Source organism: Toxotes jaculatrix, chromosome 12, assembly GCF_017976425.1.
Source record: "Toxotes jaculatrix isolate fToxJac2 chromosome 12, fToxJac2.pri, whole genome shotgun sequence".
Classification (NCBI taxonomy): domain Eukaryota; kingdom Metazoa; phylum Chordata; class Actinopteri; family Toxotidae; genus Toxotes; species Toxotes jaculatrix.
The window spans coordinates 5690537-5706360 of record NC_054405.1 but is presented as its reverse complement, the minus strand read 5'-3'; the positions used below and the strand labels follow the sequence as shown (position 1 = coordinate 5706360).

Sequence of the window (15824 nt, the reverse complement as noted above, 5' to 3'; positions counted from 1 at the left end):
TGCCCCAGGCCCTCCAATGTGGTCTTTCTCACCGGATATAATCACTTTTGATTGCAGACGTGTTCGGACAAAATGTATTACGGACTACACCTAGTTATGACAGACCATAAACCTGCCCATACTGTGTCAACTGGTTTGTCTAAGATTTATTTTTTTAAAATTTGATAACATATGGCACCAGATAATGGCCCCCTTCTTGCCCTCACTTGACAAAAACCTAACATTCAGGTATTTAGGAGATCAACCTCCTGAAAAGGGACAAGAAGAAACAATTCAACTCAAAAATGTTACTCTAAGCATATACAGTGAAGGAGACCTGACTGAAAGGGCATTTCAGCAAACTGTGTATGCAGGCCAAATGGTTTTAGTCTTCAATCATATCAGATTTCATTAACACAAAACATTATGTTGGAAATTTGACTCTCAGAGCAGATGGTTACTCAGCTGTTTAGCTACTAACATGCACTCCATTCACAAACGTAATATCTAGATGGACAGTGATACAGACTGCACAGGGCATCGATTAAAAATGAAAGGTCTTTTATTTACAGGAGGAAACTTTAAGCCTCAGGTTACGTTGTCCTTATTTCCAACTCATCATGCACCTGAAAACAAACAGATCTCAACACATGGTGGTTAATTTGGTGGTTAACCAAAGAGCCTATCTGTTTATTTACATGTTCAGGGAGGGTTTTATGGCTGATCCCCTTAAATGTCAGCAGATCCATGGGTCACACACACACACTTCTAAGAGTATTAATGATGTCTGGTATGACACTTTGCTGTCCAGATGTTCTGCATTCTACATTTTTATCACAAAAAAAACAAAACAAAACTTTATCTCAAAATTAAGATTACACAATCTGCACATCACTCATTAACAAAGATGTGAATAATCTGTTTAGAAGTTTCATTACCACATCACAACTGACTTGACTCACATCACCTCCCCGCTGTCAGGGTGTGTGTTCATGTAGACCTCAACCATTGAATCCAGATCATACCCAACATCATAGTTCATGTTCAAAAGAGCGAGACTTTTTGACTTGAATTTGTCAGGCGTGTTCTCCATGTACATCTTGAAGCGCTTATAAGCCACATTGCAGCTGTCCTCCAGAGCCAAGGTAGGCAGGATGCCGATCAGCCTCAGGACTGCAAGCATGTTTGGGAAGAACTTCACATCAGCCAGGTGCAGTGTTTCATGGAGGTTGGAGGGCAAAGTTTCACCTTTGCCTTTTTTGCTCCATTTGACCCACCAACAGTGCAGCTCAGCAGAGAGGGTTCCTGCATTGGGGATGTAATTTTTGAACACCTGTATGCACTCCTCTTCAGGTTCAGTGGACTTATGTTGCTCTGTGACGGCAGGGACCAGTGACAGACACTTCAGAGTCTTCAGGTGGTCCTCACAGAAGAGTTCATTCATTTCTTTGATGATGTGGTTCACCACAGGAACAGACAGGTGGTCCTTGTAGTAATTCTCTGGCCGAATGGTTCCACATTCTGACTGATGCCTTCTCAAGAACGACCGAGGAACCTTAACCGGGATCTCCATCGCAGCAGCTAGATTAACAGCCTCGTCTGTCCAGAACTCATGATACACATCAATGTTGTCAGACACTTCCTTCAGGGAGTGCATTACAGCTTTTAAACTGTTTGCAGCAAAATGAGCATCCAGTGCGTTCCCTTGCACGTTCTTCCCAAATGCTCGAGTAAGTGTCATTGCGTTTTTCAGCACGACCAACGCCATGATGAACTCAAAATCAGCTAGTGCTTTTGAAATCTCTAAGGCATTGTGTGTGATTTGATCGTTCCACCTCATGTCTTCGTTGTCATGCACACTGTCCACACAGAGCAGTAGGGCCTCCAGGATTTCCACTGCCACCTCAAACGCATCATGTCGTCTGGTCCAGCTAGTATGACAGATCTGTTTCAGTTCACTGGCTTTCTCCTCTTTGTCTGAGTAGAAAATTGAAATAGCATGTTCCATCTCCAACTGCAGTAAATGGGACTGACCGAAGAATGACTCAATCTTCTTAAAGGTAGACATGACAAGCTGAACCCCCGACAGAGCCATACCATTGGCCAGTGACACGTTCAGTGCACGAGTAGATCTCAGTGTAAGCACTGCCTTTGGATACTTCTCAAGCAGCTTGGCAGAAAATGTTTTTACTTTACTAAAATGTGTCCCAGAGCAGGAGTGGGCTTGACCTCTACACTGTTCCATATCCAAGCCCCATTCGTCACTCATTTCAGACAGCAGTTTCTCTGCCAGAGCATCTCCATCACCTTCAAAGTTCAAGAATCCAAAAAACCTCTCCCGCTGGCAGTTAGACTGGTCCACAAAGCGGACGAAGACAGGGAGGTACCATTCTCCTGAGATCTTCACCAAATCATCAGTAAGTAATGAGAAAAAGCCATTTTGTTTAACTTCCTCCACCAGCTTACTGCGGATGTACTTCTCACAAACCTCAATCAACTGACTGAGCTGAGCTGAGGAGCAGCACTCCTTATTCACATCGTACCTCTTCTTTAGGACTTCATCTCCACAATTCATGCGATATTCTAACAATGCCTGAAAGTTGCTTGACCCAAGACCATCCTGGTTCCTGTCACCAGGCCCTGTGGGAGGAATGCTTTGCTCTCCCAGCAGTACAAGAACTTCAAACAATGACTTGAAATACTCTTTGCATTCCTCTTCCTCTGGAACTGTCTGGACATCTTCCTTAGTTATGTCTGCTTGAGATTTCTTGATTTCTAAAAGGGAAACAAAGACAATTGCAAGATGGAAACTAAATCAATCACATTATCTTGTGACAAATGTGGATGCGGGACTCATTTCATCTCCTTTGTAAGCGTGTGCTGATATTTCAACTTACTTTTCCGCCCCCTGCTCTCTGTTTCATCATCTTTGGTCTACAAAAATAAAGAGATCAGAAACAATTAAAAATGTGATGTCATGGAAACTACAAAAATCGAATCATACAAATTATTTTTCCCATTTTGAACTATTTATTTTACCCACCATCTCTTTACTGCGCTTCACTTGTCCATTCTGAGGCTGGCCTGGCATGTCAAAGATAGTTGGTACGGCATCATCCTTCAGCACTGTACTCTGAGCATCCTGGAAACAAAGTCAAGCCAGAAACATTCATTTAATAAAGACTAAGAATATTAATGAAATATTACTATGTTTAACTTCTATTCAGTACCTATATTAAATATTCACCAAACACTACAATATATACTGTATTTACAAAATAACTAATGAAATAACACGCAGGGCTGGCTTCTCACTTTTTGTATTCAAAGATTGGTGAACACATTACAAGTATTCAAAGATTGGTGAATGCATTACAAGTATTCAAAGATTGGTGAATGCATTACAAGCACAACAATCTCTGTGGTCACACTGTCCTCTGCAGTTTAGACCAAAATCATGTGCAACTTAATAACTTACACTGTCGATCGAAGATGTTTCGAAATGCTTTCCACACATTCTGTAATATCTGTGCAGCTGGTCTGGTGATTTGTCTACAAGGTCTTTCCTCTGGCATTTTTCAACCCACTTCTTGGACCTGAAAGCAGTGGTCAAACCAAAATGAGAACAAGTGTAAAAGTCAACAGGAATTTTGGATTTGAGGTTCATTCATGGTTCAGTGCTATATCAGTCTCACAAACTATTAATGGCATGCTGCATATTTGTCCAGTATTTAGTCACTTGTAACAATGACTGAGAATGTAATGGTGAATAGTACATGAGAAAACACTTCAAAGGTATAAAAAGTGTAACGCAATCCTCTTACTTACTGTAAGGTTTACTAATTTTCAAAAGGGTTCATACTGGGAATAACTAAGTGGTTACAGACATGCCTGTTCAGGAATAATATACTATACCTGGTCTGCATCCACATTAGATGTAGTACTAATCCTTATGCTAACCAACAAGCTGTATTTAGTTACACCGGCTTTGCCAAAGCATTTTAACAGAAGATTTCATGATGTGTCAGGTGTGTATACGTTTATAAAGAAGCAACGGCACGTGAACCTGTCAAACTTTTGAATTTAGTTGGCGCGATGAAAAGTACTGAGCTATATTTGAACGTTTATCAGCTTTAGTAAAGGATGTGTTGTAGGACCAGGTTTGAACCAAAAAGAGAATTTTAATCAAATTTAACCTTGTTTTGACACACGCCTCACATTCTGCTAACAAATAACTGTTCCCACAGGGTAGCTAGAAAGCTTCTTATGTGCTTTAGCATCGGTGTTATCATTTAGTTACCTTTCTGGATCATGAGGAAACCTGAAGAGTGGCTGAGGGTCGGATTTGCCACTAGTGCAGTTCGGCACAACACAGTGATTCTGCATTGTAAGTTTGTATCATACACCTGTGTTTTGCTGTGAGATCCTTGAGGACGGCCAACTGCTAACACCTAGCTGTCAAGCCACTTGAAACAAGCTGACTTCCGATTTTTAATTTCAAAATAAAATGCATGAACGAGTTTGTAAAGTTGTAGAATGGCTAACATGAAAAAGCAATTGCTTTTTGCAAAACTATCCAAGTGTCTCATTTTCTTATAAATAAGCACTTTTACAATACCCCATGCCGACTACACTACGTTAGGTTGTCAAATTGAAAGTCACTGAGAGAACACCAGAGGATCCCTCTTGGTTTATTTATCCTCATGTCTTTGATACTTTAACTCCTAAAGACCGGAGATAAATAATGTAGCATATGCTTTTAATTTGTGACAGTGATTTTGATTTTATTTTGAAGGCAAGTGGCTTGCGTGTTCAAACAATTTTGTGAAGCTTGATGTATTTAACAACGTGTAACAAAGGAGCGCGCGCTTAGGCGCTTAGTTCGTTCCCATAATCCTCAGCGGTCTTTTCAAAGCCCAAAGGTTGAAAACATGCCATGGCATATTCCAAAACATATTCTTATTATTAAAACACTAGTATTTGCATTTTTCTGCTTGTATAGAAATTGTTTGCGATCATTAATTTAATTAATTACAACGTGATTAATTACAACGTGATGCAAATATGCAATGGCTCCTGAAAATAACTGCTTTTGCTGACCTTATTTCTCTGATGATTATGACCTCCTGCTGGAGGTTATAGCCGTGTGTTTGTTTACAGAGGCCGACTCAAGGGCGCAGTGCACTGGGCGTAGCTGTTTGCAGGGACCGGTATTAGTGGAATCCTATTTGGGTTCAAACATTTGAACAGATGAGATGCGAACTTGTGGGATGTAAGAATGGAGCTCTTCTTCTTCAATTCCCGTTCTTAGTTTGGAGACATTCTATTGGTTCATTTTCGTCTCTCGCGATACTAGCGTGACCAATTGGAGCTCAACAGCGCGAAGTCAAATCTTAGGTTTTTCCCCACAGGGAAACAAGCGACGTCCTTAGCTCGAGTGCTGTGGTTTTGTGGAGGGGCGTTCTCCTTATATTGACCTGCGAACGACTACAGCAGGGTAAGTTAGTAATGTAATATTTGTTGTTAACTTTATTTGAATATAATGCTACAACTAAACTACAGCTGCATTGCGTCTAATGTTCATTAACCACTAACATTAACGCTTACTTGCTTTTAAACATACATGTCAGCTGACGTTAGGCGGTGAACACAACGTTAACGTTGCGCCATATTACTGAACTGTATGCAACACCAGCTAACGTTAGTATTTCTTTGTTTTTCAATAAACATAACGTGACTAACGTCTTTATATACACAGTCCACACGAAAGTAGATACAGAGCAGATGTTATTGTACTTGTAGATGTTGTTTTCTATAAAAAGAAAACATGAAATCTGTCAGTACTTGCAGCGAAATCAAGTTATAAGGTTTTGACAGTGTGGGGGAGTTTTGGGGGCAGCCTCTTGTAAACGCCTACAGGCGTAATAAGAACTTGCAGATTTTTATTTTTTTATTTTCGCATTTCAGAAAACTACACCATTGATTTAACCGTTTTTTGACGCTACATAATGGACAACGTCGCAGTGTCAAGACGAAACCACACCAATAAGAAAGTAAGTTAACGTTAGTGAACATGAAATCGTTTTGTCTTGTGTTGTATTATAAGTAACACTCAGAGTCTTCCCTGTCTATATAATGGTCTTATTATTTTAATTGTGTTAGGGAAACAAGGAGAATGCTCAGCCAGTACATGGAAGCAAGTCCTTCATCAACAGAGATAAAACGTCTGCTGTGCCACTCCAACTGAAAGGCAAAGAAAAAGAGGAGACCTTGGCCAAAAATGGTCCTCTTAAAGCCAAAAACAAACCAGCAGACACAAGGTCAACGTCTGGTGAGGCTCTACAAAAGGCAAAGCCCGTGCAGAAAAGTGGGAAAGGAATTGCTGCATCTGATGTCAAACAACGGCAAACATATAGCCGGGCCTTCCTCACAGAACAGGCTGTGAGACACAAAAAAATAGCTGCAGAAGCTCCAAAGCCACCAGCTGCCGTGCAGACATCCAAATCTGCCCCTGGCATGTACAAAGGCAAGATTGTCCAGTCAAAAATTGGATCCATTTGGAAGTCAAGTTCGAGCTTGGACAAGGCAGATCCCAAACTATCAGCACCCCAGACTGAGAGCCAAAGGGTTGGAAATGTGTCAAAAAGCAGGTCCAAATCTGTTGCTGACCTGCCTGGTCATGGCACACAAAAACCTGCACCAACAAGGTCTAAGTCAGTGGTCGATAGACCTGCTCAGGTGTCCAAGCCTGCTGTTATCAACCGCCCACCTGCTGGCTTCTACTCAGCTCGCCCTCCTGCCAGAACCGTCCCAGCAACACTAACCAGTACCAGCTCCAGAAACACAACTGTGGCTCCCACCAAGGGAAGTGGGACTCAGAACTCAAAGCCAAAGCTTCCAGTGACAGACAAGAAGGTCAACAAGCCTCCTGTCTCAAGCACTCTCAGCCAGTACAGATTTACCATGGAGACTGCTGAGGAAAGAAGGTAACATTTTTTGTTCTACACACTAACACATCTGATGTTTTGCCTTGTACGTCAGAAAAGTTCCAAAAAGTTTTTGTTTCTCTCTGTAGAGCAAAGCTGGCTGAGTGGCTGGCTTCCAAGGGCAAGACTTTCAAGAGACCAGCCATGACAACAGCAGCACCCCCAAAAACCAAAGTCTCCAAACCTGAAGCTGTTCTCAAAACACAGCCTCATGTTGAGCCCGAGGCTGATGCACAGCCCAGGCCTGAACCCCAACCCAGTCTGGAAGCACATAAGCCAGACTCTGCTGTTGCTGACAGTGCAGATCTACAGGGAGCAGATTTAACAACACACAACCAAACTCCAGTGATTATGAACACCACCCTGGAGCTGCTTGAAAACTCTGATGCAGATCAGCTCATTGACCCACAGGACACAGTGGATGATGTAAGGAACTGTTTCTGGTGCTGTTGTAGCTGCATGAAAAACGTTACCGCCCAGAGTGATAAACCAGGTTCTTTGTTTTCATTTTGGCAGATTGTTGTGAACCTGTGTGATGCTTTGGAGGCCATGGCGACGCCCTCCAAATGCAGCGATGGTAAGTTCACCTGTGCCAGCCCACTGTTGATTTGTTCTGTGTTTGTTTTGCTGGCTTGATTTGCTTCTATTCACACAAACATGGTACTTTTGCCTCCATAAGAACTCTCACAGGTGCCAGATAAGTGTAATAAAGTTGAAACGGAGGATGGCAAAGAAGAGGGTGAATGTAAAGAGGAGGAGGCAATGAATGAAATTCCTCCCTGCGAGCAGCCCAAAGTTGAGCAGGTGAAGAATGAAGCAGAAGAAAGTGATGAACACAAAGTGGAGACAGATGATGATGAGGAAGTAGAAAGTGATGATGATGATGAAGATGTGGTGGAGACCACGCCACAGATGGAGGATGCTTCAGTAGTAAAATACAGCGTGAAGACGACGCCATACCTGCAAAGGTGAGGCCATTCTCTTGCCCAAGTCTTTAAATGAGTCGTTTCATTCTGCTATGAATTTAACAGCCAAAAAGCAATTTAGTTTCACTTGTAATACAATAATTTCCCCCCTTTAAATGTCTCTTGTGTGTAGTGTCAGGAAGACAATTGAAGGTGAGACCAGTGCAAGTACATCCAGGAGAAAGAGTAACATCAAAGATCTGAAGTTTCTGACACCAGTGCGCCGTTCCAGCCGCATCCAACGCAAATCCTCCCGGCTGCCGACGATGCTGGTCGATCACGATCCCTGTGTGTCGTCACTGGCTGAGCTGGTGAAGCTGGATGACGATGCCAATGCCTACATTTACAGAAAAAACCCTGCACTTCTGGAAGATCTGCCAGATGAGTCCAGACTGTGAAGAGCTCCCTTTATCTGTGTTGGTTTAGAAAACTTAAAAAAAACAACACACCCTTCAGAATTATATGGGGTAAAATGGACACTTTATACTGATATCAGGATGGTTTTCCTAAGCTGCATCTGCTCAACGTATTTTAGCTATCATTTAAATCATTATTGTATTATGGGGAGAACTTATAATTCTTGTCAAACTATTTTCTGTTCTGAATGTATTATATAAACATTCCCCTAACACTTTTTATTTTAATGTAAAGTTGACTTGTATTGCCAAATGCACTACAATAAAAGAGTACTGCCTTATCTGTAGCTGTGCTTTGATACTAGACTTTGAAATTTGATAGTCTCTATCATACAGCCTACATACCAGACATAAGCAATCTGTGGTAATGTCAATAGGTGAAGATCAAAGATTTCTACCTCTTACGCTCTCAGCTTTGGTCACATACAGCAGCCGAGTTCTTCAGGGACCAAGGAGGACACAAATACCTGACAATACAGGTAAATTCCTTCATGCAGAAGTTACCACTTCAGGCATCTCAATTTATTTTGTGAGAGGGGAAGAAAACAACACATTTTTCATGTTTAATCCCACTTTAATTGACCATGTTGTAAAAATCCAAAGCGCTCATAAATGAACACTGCTTTCTTTTGACCACTTCATGGCAAACTCCTGACATCAGACTGGATGTTTTTACACCACCTTCCTCTGATCCAGATGAGACATTTCATTATAACAAAATTAAAAAAAAAAAAAAATCCACAAAAAAAAATCTCTGATGCAATTTTCTTCCCCCAAACAAAAAGTATAAAAAGTACTCTTTTCCCACTCATCTGCAGACCACAGGGGAAGGTGTTCAGTGCTGTGCGCTAAAAGGCTGTTTTCACTGTCATCTGAAGGTTTTATGTTCTTGAGAGACCCCGGTTGTCCAGATCTTTCACCTAGAAAAACAAATGGACTTGTCAAATTTAAGAACAGAAAAATTCACCCTCAGGCACAAATGAATCCATTATGAGACTGATTGTAAATGTATCCCACTGAGGGCTGCAATAGTTTCATTACTGAATTATCTTCAGGTCATTTGATTATTTAATGAAATATTCATCTGGCCTCAAAGACACCAAAAAACAATTAAAAATTCTGTCCCAGTTTCCTCTGGCCCAAAGTGATGTCTCTTAGTTTTGCCTCACCAGCTGTTCAAAACCTAAAGGTAATTCATTTTACTGTAATGTAACACAGCAAGGAAACAAGCAAATCTAACATTTCAGTCCCTGGAACCATCAACTTATGTTGAGCCAATTTTCTTCACTTTGTCATGTCTGCTTAACTTTGCAGTTTCTTAAATGTCCCCAGAAGAAATGGTTTCAAAAAGTGCTGATCTCAACAAGTAAACCACACCACACCAAACTAGTAGTACCTAAAGGCTGATATGTCAGAGAAGGACAGTTAACTCTTTTACCTTGTATATCCTAACCAGCCAGTGCTCTGTTGTGTAGGCCTCCTCCAACACATCCAGTTCGAAGTCTTTGTTCCCAATCTCAGCGTTCCTCACTCTGTCATAACCAGGTGGGCGCTCTGCAGAGAAGATGGATCAGATCATCAGAATTACAGGACAAAATGAATATATATGCTGAAGGCAGTCAGCTTAGAGGCTGATACAGCTGCTCACAGTCATGCTCCATTGTTGTAGCCAACAGTTGTGTTGGCCACAGCATATCATGCAAACAAAGGAGCTGCACTGATCAGCCTAAACTTAAAGAGTCCTTTCAAAAATGCTTACATGTGGGTCATTCTCAATAAGCCTCTGACTGCAAGACAAACTGGCTGATGCACAGTGACAAACAGATCCCACCAGGCTGTAGTTACTCACTGGCCTCTGTGTAGACCTGGCCGAAGCGGTAGTAGCACATCTTGTACATGAGGCAGTTGAGAAGGACGGGCGAGCCCTCGCGGTCCACTCTGAACTCTCCGGTGGGAGTGTAGTAGTCATGCTCCTTGATGTGTTTGCCTGTGTCAGTGCTTCCTCCAATTCGGACCATCCACAGAAACTTATTGATATCTGTGATGAACAGAGATTGATTACACAGGTGCTCATTGAAAGGCTTTCCAAAAACATTAGGCCATATTTTTGCTTCACTTTTCTATGACCTTCAGTGACAGAATTATTCTATAACTAAGTAATAATGGCAGTAACCAAATAATTTCTAGTACAGTGATTCCACTTAAATACAGTTTTAAGTGTAGTGACTCTGATCTACTGAAACTTGGCACGTACCGTCTGAGGAGTAGCCCGTCAGTCCTCCAAAGATTACCAGGACATAACTGACATCCAGCTCCCTCATGATCTCATACGCCCTCTCTTCCGTGGATGCCATGGCCTAAAGAGCAAACAGCAGCCGCGGTCAACACAGCAGTACTTCAGAAACATGAGCACCCTGAAGGTTACACAGCTCACCTGCCCAACTCTGGAGATGTGAGTGTTGTTCCACGTGTTGTTGTCCACTAGAATGGTTCGATTAGCCATGGCAGTTATCTGATAGCCATAATCCCACCATGACATGACTTTGGCATCCTGGAAACACAAACATTTGAATGAAAGCACTCTGACTTATGACTGTGCATAACTCAAGAACACAATTCAGCATCCTGATTTGATGACTGACTTTTTCTTTATTTCTGTGGGTGTGACTGACCTCAGGAGTGTTGTGGCGGAGCCAGTAGTAAGCCTCTCTGAAGTCATCGAAGATGATGCGGCTGCCATCACCTCCACGGGCCGACAGGACAATTGAGGGAGAGGAGTAAGCTTCACTGGTCACCCAGGTAGAGTGGAAGGTGTATGTGATGAGGAAGAAGGCCATGACCAGAATCATCCCACTGGCAACCTGGTAGGTATGAAACACAGCACGTCATCAGGTTTTAACCTTCTGTATGTTTGCTTTTATTCTGACTGAAATAAGAAATGGTTTAAGAACAACTCAGACATGATCCAGTTAATAAGAACTGTTCTGCGTTTTATCAGTAAAAGTCTACGCATTTAAAATCCTTCTTCGGTAAAAGTGTTATTGGTGATTAAATGCACTGCAAGTATCAAAAGTAAAAGTCCTCATTCTGCAGAAAAATGGCTGCAGGGAGCTTAGTTCTGTGGTTACCAACCTAAGGGTCAGGCCCCTCTAAAGGCCTGAGGGCTTGCCACATGATTAATGGGAGAGAAAAGAAGAAAAAACAATACACTGCTACAAAACTCTGTTCACAGTGTTTGGACTTTTCTGCTTTTTCTGTGACATGTTGGATAATTTTACATCACTGTGCCAAATTATTTAAATTAAGCCATGTCAGAAATTTGAGGGGAAATGTCTCTTTGGCGGAGCTGTTCAGACATGTGAGACATGACAAGGGGCCCCTGCTACACAATGTTTACATGGGGGGTGTCGAGCCAAAAAGGTTGAGAGCCACTGGTTTAATGTTTAACAGTGTATTGAATTTTTTAAAGCTTATCATTGAGAAGAACTTGAGAAGTAACCAGTATCTTTAGATATCAAACAAATGTATTGGAGTAAAACATACAATAATTCCCTCTGAAATGCAGTGGAATTTAGTAGCAGAAAATAGAAACAAGTGCAAGTACCTCAAAACTAAATTTGTACCACTGGATACACAAATAACCTCTATTACCTTTTAATTTAGCTTTTGACACCTAGTTTTCAAAAACCATGAGTTCATACTGTTAATTATTAAATTTAACCTCTAAAAAAGAAAAACAGTCTCAACGTAAAGATATAACATGTGGGTGGTGTACACTATGCAAACAGAGGGTAGATGGCACCACCCTCTAACAGCTCTCTGAAGCAGCCTCTCAGACCTCCTACCTCATTCTTGATGGGGTAGGTGGAGTCCTGCTGTTTCTTGCTCTTCTTGTCTGGCCGGCTCACATCCAGATTCTTCATGTATGTGGTTAACACCTGTGACACACCAATGCCTGACAGGATGCACATGACTGGAGCCAACACCAACATTAGACGCACCTGAGGGAGCAACAAACAAGAGGTACATTAATACATTACATATAAAGATTCATGCAAATTCAGTCCTAAATACATGTTTTCCATTCACAAAAGCTTAACACAAAAAAATAAATAAAGAGCTCTCTGAGGAGTCTGTGCAGCTCTGTTCAGGACGTACCATGACAGCTGAGAAGTACATACTGGTCACTCCGTACATGATGATGAAGATCCTGGCGTCCGACAGGTTGTTGAAACAGTAGTAAAGACCAACTGTAAGGAAGGAAAAAGGTAACTGTCAATCAAAAGCCAACAAGTACTAAGGAAGCTGTGTGATTCATTTGTATCTGAGAGTGATCATACAGTATAAACCCCTTGCTTCTCTCCCCTTGTGTTTATGCTGAATGCACACTTGCCTGGGAACATGAAGACCAGCAGCTGGAGATCAAAGTAGTATGAGGACCAGGTGGTGGGCTGGTGCTCAGAGACAGAAGCGATAATGGGGATGTTGTTCTTGGCATAGGAGGGGTCCAGCAGCGAGTAGAAACGACCAGTCCATGGAGAGATCTTACCTGAAGGAAAGATAAGTTTAAATCATTTATGGTCCAAAGCAAAAGAAGTTCAAATTAGAAAGTAGGGAGCGGGTGAAGCAAACATTTTAAAGAGGTTTTTTCCACCCAGTATGTCACCATATGCCAGTTAATCTACAGGTGCTCCTTGTCACTCCTCTTACCTGTCAGCATGAGCACAGTGCCCACAGACAGCAGGATGAAGCCCACCAGGGAGATGACGCTCTTGAACAACACCTCAAACTGCTGGGCGTTGAGTTTGCTGCGCAGGTAGTCCACAAAGGCATGAATCTGGCACAAGCCAAACATACCGAAGGCTGCCATGTGCTCTGATGACTGCACCGGCTGGAGTATGAGAGAGGAGAGAGGGAGGTGACGTGTGTGTCACAGAACAGAGAGAAACCTCTTTACCCGACATTTTTTAAAATCTTTTTTGGCCCAGGTTTTTACTACCAATTCAGGCATTTTTTTTTATTTTATGGACACTGTCTGTCTCTACCAGAGTAACTGGTGTCACATAAGATTTTGGCCTTACCTGGAAACCAACAAAAGAGATCTGCATGGAGAGGATGGTGCCCAGGCAGTAGACTGTGCAGTAAGCTACGTATATGCGGTGAGAGAATCGGCCTGTGAGCATCAGCACCAGGACGTGGAGGGGGATAAGGTTGATCAGGAACACATAGCCACCCCAGGAGGAAACCTACAAACACATAAACACTTCATTATGACCCTTGCAAACTCTGAATGAATTCTGTTAAACATGTACATATTTAGATCTCCTCACCATGTAGAAGTAGGCCAGTGCACACATGGATGACCAGTACACTGACCCTGTTTTGACAGCCTTGATCCACATGTAATAGGTCAGCAGCATGCAGAAGATGGCAATACCTAATTAGGACAGCACAGAGGAATTAGATTAACAATCCTTGTGAGATATTTTCCTTAAACAACATTGTTATGCGCATCACGCATATACCTTCATTATCATAGGAGCCAGCAACAGAACGAGAGATATAACCAGGCACCACTGCAATCATGGCAGCAGCCAGGAGCCCAGCACCTGCATCCTACAGAGACAAAAGAGCGTTTAGTGGAAGTACATTCATGCTGCTGAAGTGCCCCTTCAAGGAAAACTAGCTTTGTATTTAATTACAGATTTATAACATTATGTAGTACAGTTTATTCTGTATCTTATATGTATCTATTATGTGTTTTACCTTCAGCTCCTTGGTGAAGTGGTAGGTGACTATGGCGGTGAAGGAGGAGAACAAGGGAGCCAGGAAGACACAGACGTTACGAATGTCAATGGTGATGTGGAAAAAATGTAAGATGTGGTACAGGACAGCAGACGTGATCATCAGTCCTGGTGAAGGAGAAGAGAGGGAAACAGTATGAAATGTGTTCAAGTAAACTTTGCATTACTGCCAAGTACAGCAACCGCTGCATGAGGCTCACTGACATCTCTCCTCTGAACCTCATTCAACACTTGAACTTCCGTGTACCTGATGTCAAACAACCAAGAAAAAAAGGCTTAAGGCTTAAACTTGTACTGTTCTCTGGTGATTTCATGTAACTCCTACCTGGATAGATGGTGCCACCAATGATCCTCCCCAGAGGATACCATGCCCTGTCATCAAACCAGTTGTGAAACTTGTAAAATCCTTCTTCTGCCAGGAAGCGGGTGGTACGGTAGTTAAAGTACCTGAAGGTGAGACAAAGATGAAAGTGAGACATTACTTTAAAGAGGAACACCAGCTAACAATCCTTGGAGATAACCATGACACAGGCAGCACTTACGGATCAAACTCGTGGATGACACTTTCAAACCTCAAGACAGAAAAGAGTCTGGTGGAGAATGCTGAAGAAAAGAAACAGCACATGGTTGATCCAGATGTTATGTTTGTTGTAAATATAAAAGAGACAATACTGGTGTGTGTGTGTAGGAAGTAGAAGACTCACAGAGAACAGCAGCCATAGACAGGATGAGCAGCTTCAGCAGCGTGTCCTGTTTCTCATAGGACAAACGCAGGAAGCCCAGCTTGGTCATTTTGGCGAGGTTAGGGACAGCTCACCGTACTACCTGTTGGGAGGAAGACAAACACTGTAACACTGAGACAACTGTGGAGAAAAGCGCAGCAGAATCTGCAGTCCAGCACTGACTCGGAAATGCTTCATTTTAAGCAAGAAAAAAAAAAAAAAAAAATGCTAATTGAGAAAATGAAAGCCAAATCTTCAGAAGAGAAATCAAAGTCTTGCAGCTCCTAGGAGTCAACCACCATATCCAGCCCAACCAGATAAGGCCACGCACTAAGATGTGGCGTCAGGAACCAGGAAGCGCCGACTCTGGAAAACTTCTGCAGGGACATGTGTCCGTTTTCTTCGAATTTTACATTAAGAAGTATTTTTGCAAAGTGAAAACATAAACCATTAAGCTCAGCAGAGCTCAAATTAAAGCTAACTTTAAAGGCAGCACCATCAGAGCGCGCCTTACAGCACTGACAGCTTCCCAGCCTTTCCAACATCTCAGAGCAAGAAATCAGCAGCAGCTAGTAATTGTTAACAAGCTATTAACACACATTATGTATGCATTTACAATGAGCACACGCACTGTTACAGGTTAGACAGTCAGCATCAGGCCGGCTAGTACTGATGCTGCTTCCATCCAGCTAGAGAAGTGTGTGAGTAGCTAGCGAGGCTAACCTGCTAGCTGCTGTTTGATGAACACTCTTGCCCCACGTCTCTTCTCTGACTTATTCTGTAAATACCGGTGTCACCTTCATGTATTGCAGGAGGTCAGCAGCCTAAAATAAAAAAGGGCTGCTGCTAAATAAGTACACAGGTTTGCTATTTAATGCTCAGTGAGACTCACCCGCTCCGCTCCTGTTACTCATACACTTTTCACACACTACCTTCGCCGTGAGCTAATCCC

The 15824-nt window shown here is 42.3% G+C and overlaps 3 protein-coding genes across 4 annotated transcripts; 1 reads left to right on the top strand and 2 right to left on the bottom strand.

The window, feature by feature from the left end:
- Positions 1-527: 527 nt before the first annotated feature.
- thap12a (THAP domain containing 12a) lies at positions 528-4436 on the bottom strand. Its single transcript, XM_041050754.1, has 5 exons — positions 4280-4436; positions 3458-3575; positions 3023-3121; positions 2877-2913; positions 528-2754 (listed from the first exon to the last, which is right to left on the bottom strand). The coding sequence occupies exons 1-5, from the start codon at positions 4363-4365 to the stop codon at positions 938-940; spliced, it is 2157 nt and encodes a 718-aa protein (XP_040906688.1). The 5' UTR covers positions 4366-4436; the 3' UTR covers positions 528-937.
- A 943-nt stretch (positions 4437-5379) lies between these two features.
- Positions 5380-8627, top strand: si:ch211-266i6.3 (cytoskeleton-associated protein 2). Its single transcript, XM_041050808.1, has 7 exons — positions 5380-5476; positions 5947-6032; positions 6142-6965; positions 7055-7391; positions 7482-7542; positions 7645-7933; positions 8064-8627. The coding sequence occupies exons 2-7, from the start codon at positions 5988-5990 to the stop codon at positions 8326-8328; spliced, it is 1821 nt and encodes a 606-aa protein (XP_040906742.1). The 5' UTR covers positions 5380-5476; positions 5947-5987; the 3' UTR covers positions 8329-8627.
- Positions 8628-8882: 255 nt separating this feature from the next.
- On the bottom strand, positions 8883-15811 carry stt3a (STT3 oligosaccharyltransferase complex catalytic subunit A). Of its 2 annotated transcripts, none has more exons than XM_041052194.1 (18): positions 15765-15811; positions 14855-14975; positions 14693-14753; positions 14476-14597; positions 14113-14258; positions 13872-13962; positions 13677-13783; positions 13428-13592; positions 13057-13237; positions 12740-12895; positions 12505-12596; positions 12192-12347; positions 11019-11207; positions 10781-10897; positions 10601-10703; positions 10196-10384; positions 9785-9900; positions 8883-9266 (listed from the first exon to the last, which is right to left on the bottom strand). In XM_041052194.1, the coding sequence occupies exons 2-18, from the start codon at positions 14940-14942 to the stop codon at positions 9228-9230; spliced, it is 2118 nt and encodes a 705-aa protein (XP_040908128.1). In that variant the 5' UTR covers positions 14943-14975; positions 15765-15811; the 3' UTR covers positions 8883-9227. The 2 variants fall into 2 exon arrangements, with proteins under 2 accessions (XP_040908128.1, XP_040908129.1); XM_041052195.1 differs by lacking the exon at positions 15765-15811 and adding an exon at positions 15596-15751.
- Between the last annotated feature and the right edge of the window lie 13 nt (positions 15812-15824).

Coding starts and splice junctions, on each gene's coding strand:
- thap12a (XM_041050754.1), bottom strand. CDS start 4,365: ATGCAGAATCACTGTGTTGTGCCGAACTGCACTAGTGGCAAATCCGAC. Junction 3,122..3,457: donor AAACATCTTCGATCGACAGT/GTAAGTTATTAA, acceptor CTTTGTTTCCAG/GATGCTCAGAGTACAGTGCT. Junction 2,914..3,022: donor TGAAGCGCAGTAAAGAGATG/GTGGGTAAAATA, acceptor TTATTTTTGTAG/ACCAAAGATGATGAAACAGA.
- si:ch211-266i6.3 (XM_041050808.1), top strand. CDS start 5,988: ATGGACAACGTCGCAGTGTCAAGACGAAACCACACCAATAAGAAA. Junction 6,966..7,054: donor GAGACTGCTGAGGAAAGAAG/GTAACATTTTTT, acceptor TTCTCTCTGTAG/AGCAAAGCTGGCTGAGTGGC. Junction 7,392..7,481: donor CACAGGACACAGTGGATGAT/GTAAGGAACTGT, acceptor TCATTTTGGCAG/ATTGTTGTGAACCTGTGTGA.
- stt3a (XM_041052194.1), bottom strand. CDS start 14,942: ATGACCAAGCTGGGCTTCCTGCGTTTGTCCTATGAGAAACAGGACACG. Junction 14,754..14,854: donor GTCTATGGCTGCTGTTCTCT/GTGAGTCTTCTA, acceptor TCTTTTCTTCAG/CATTCTCCACCAGACTCTTT. Junction 12,896..13,056: donor CACTGTGCTCATGCTGACAG/GTAAGAGGAGTG, acceptor TCTTTCCTTCAG/GTAAGATCTCTCCATGGACT.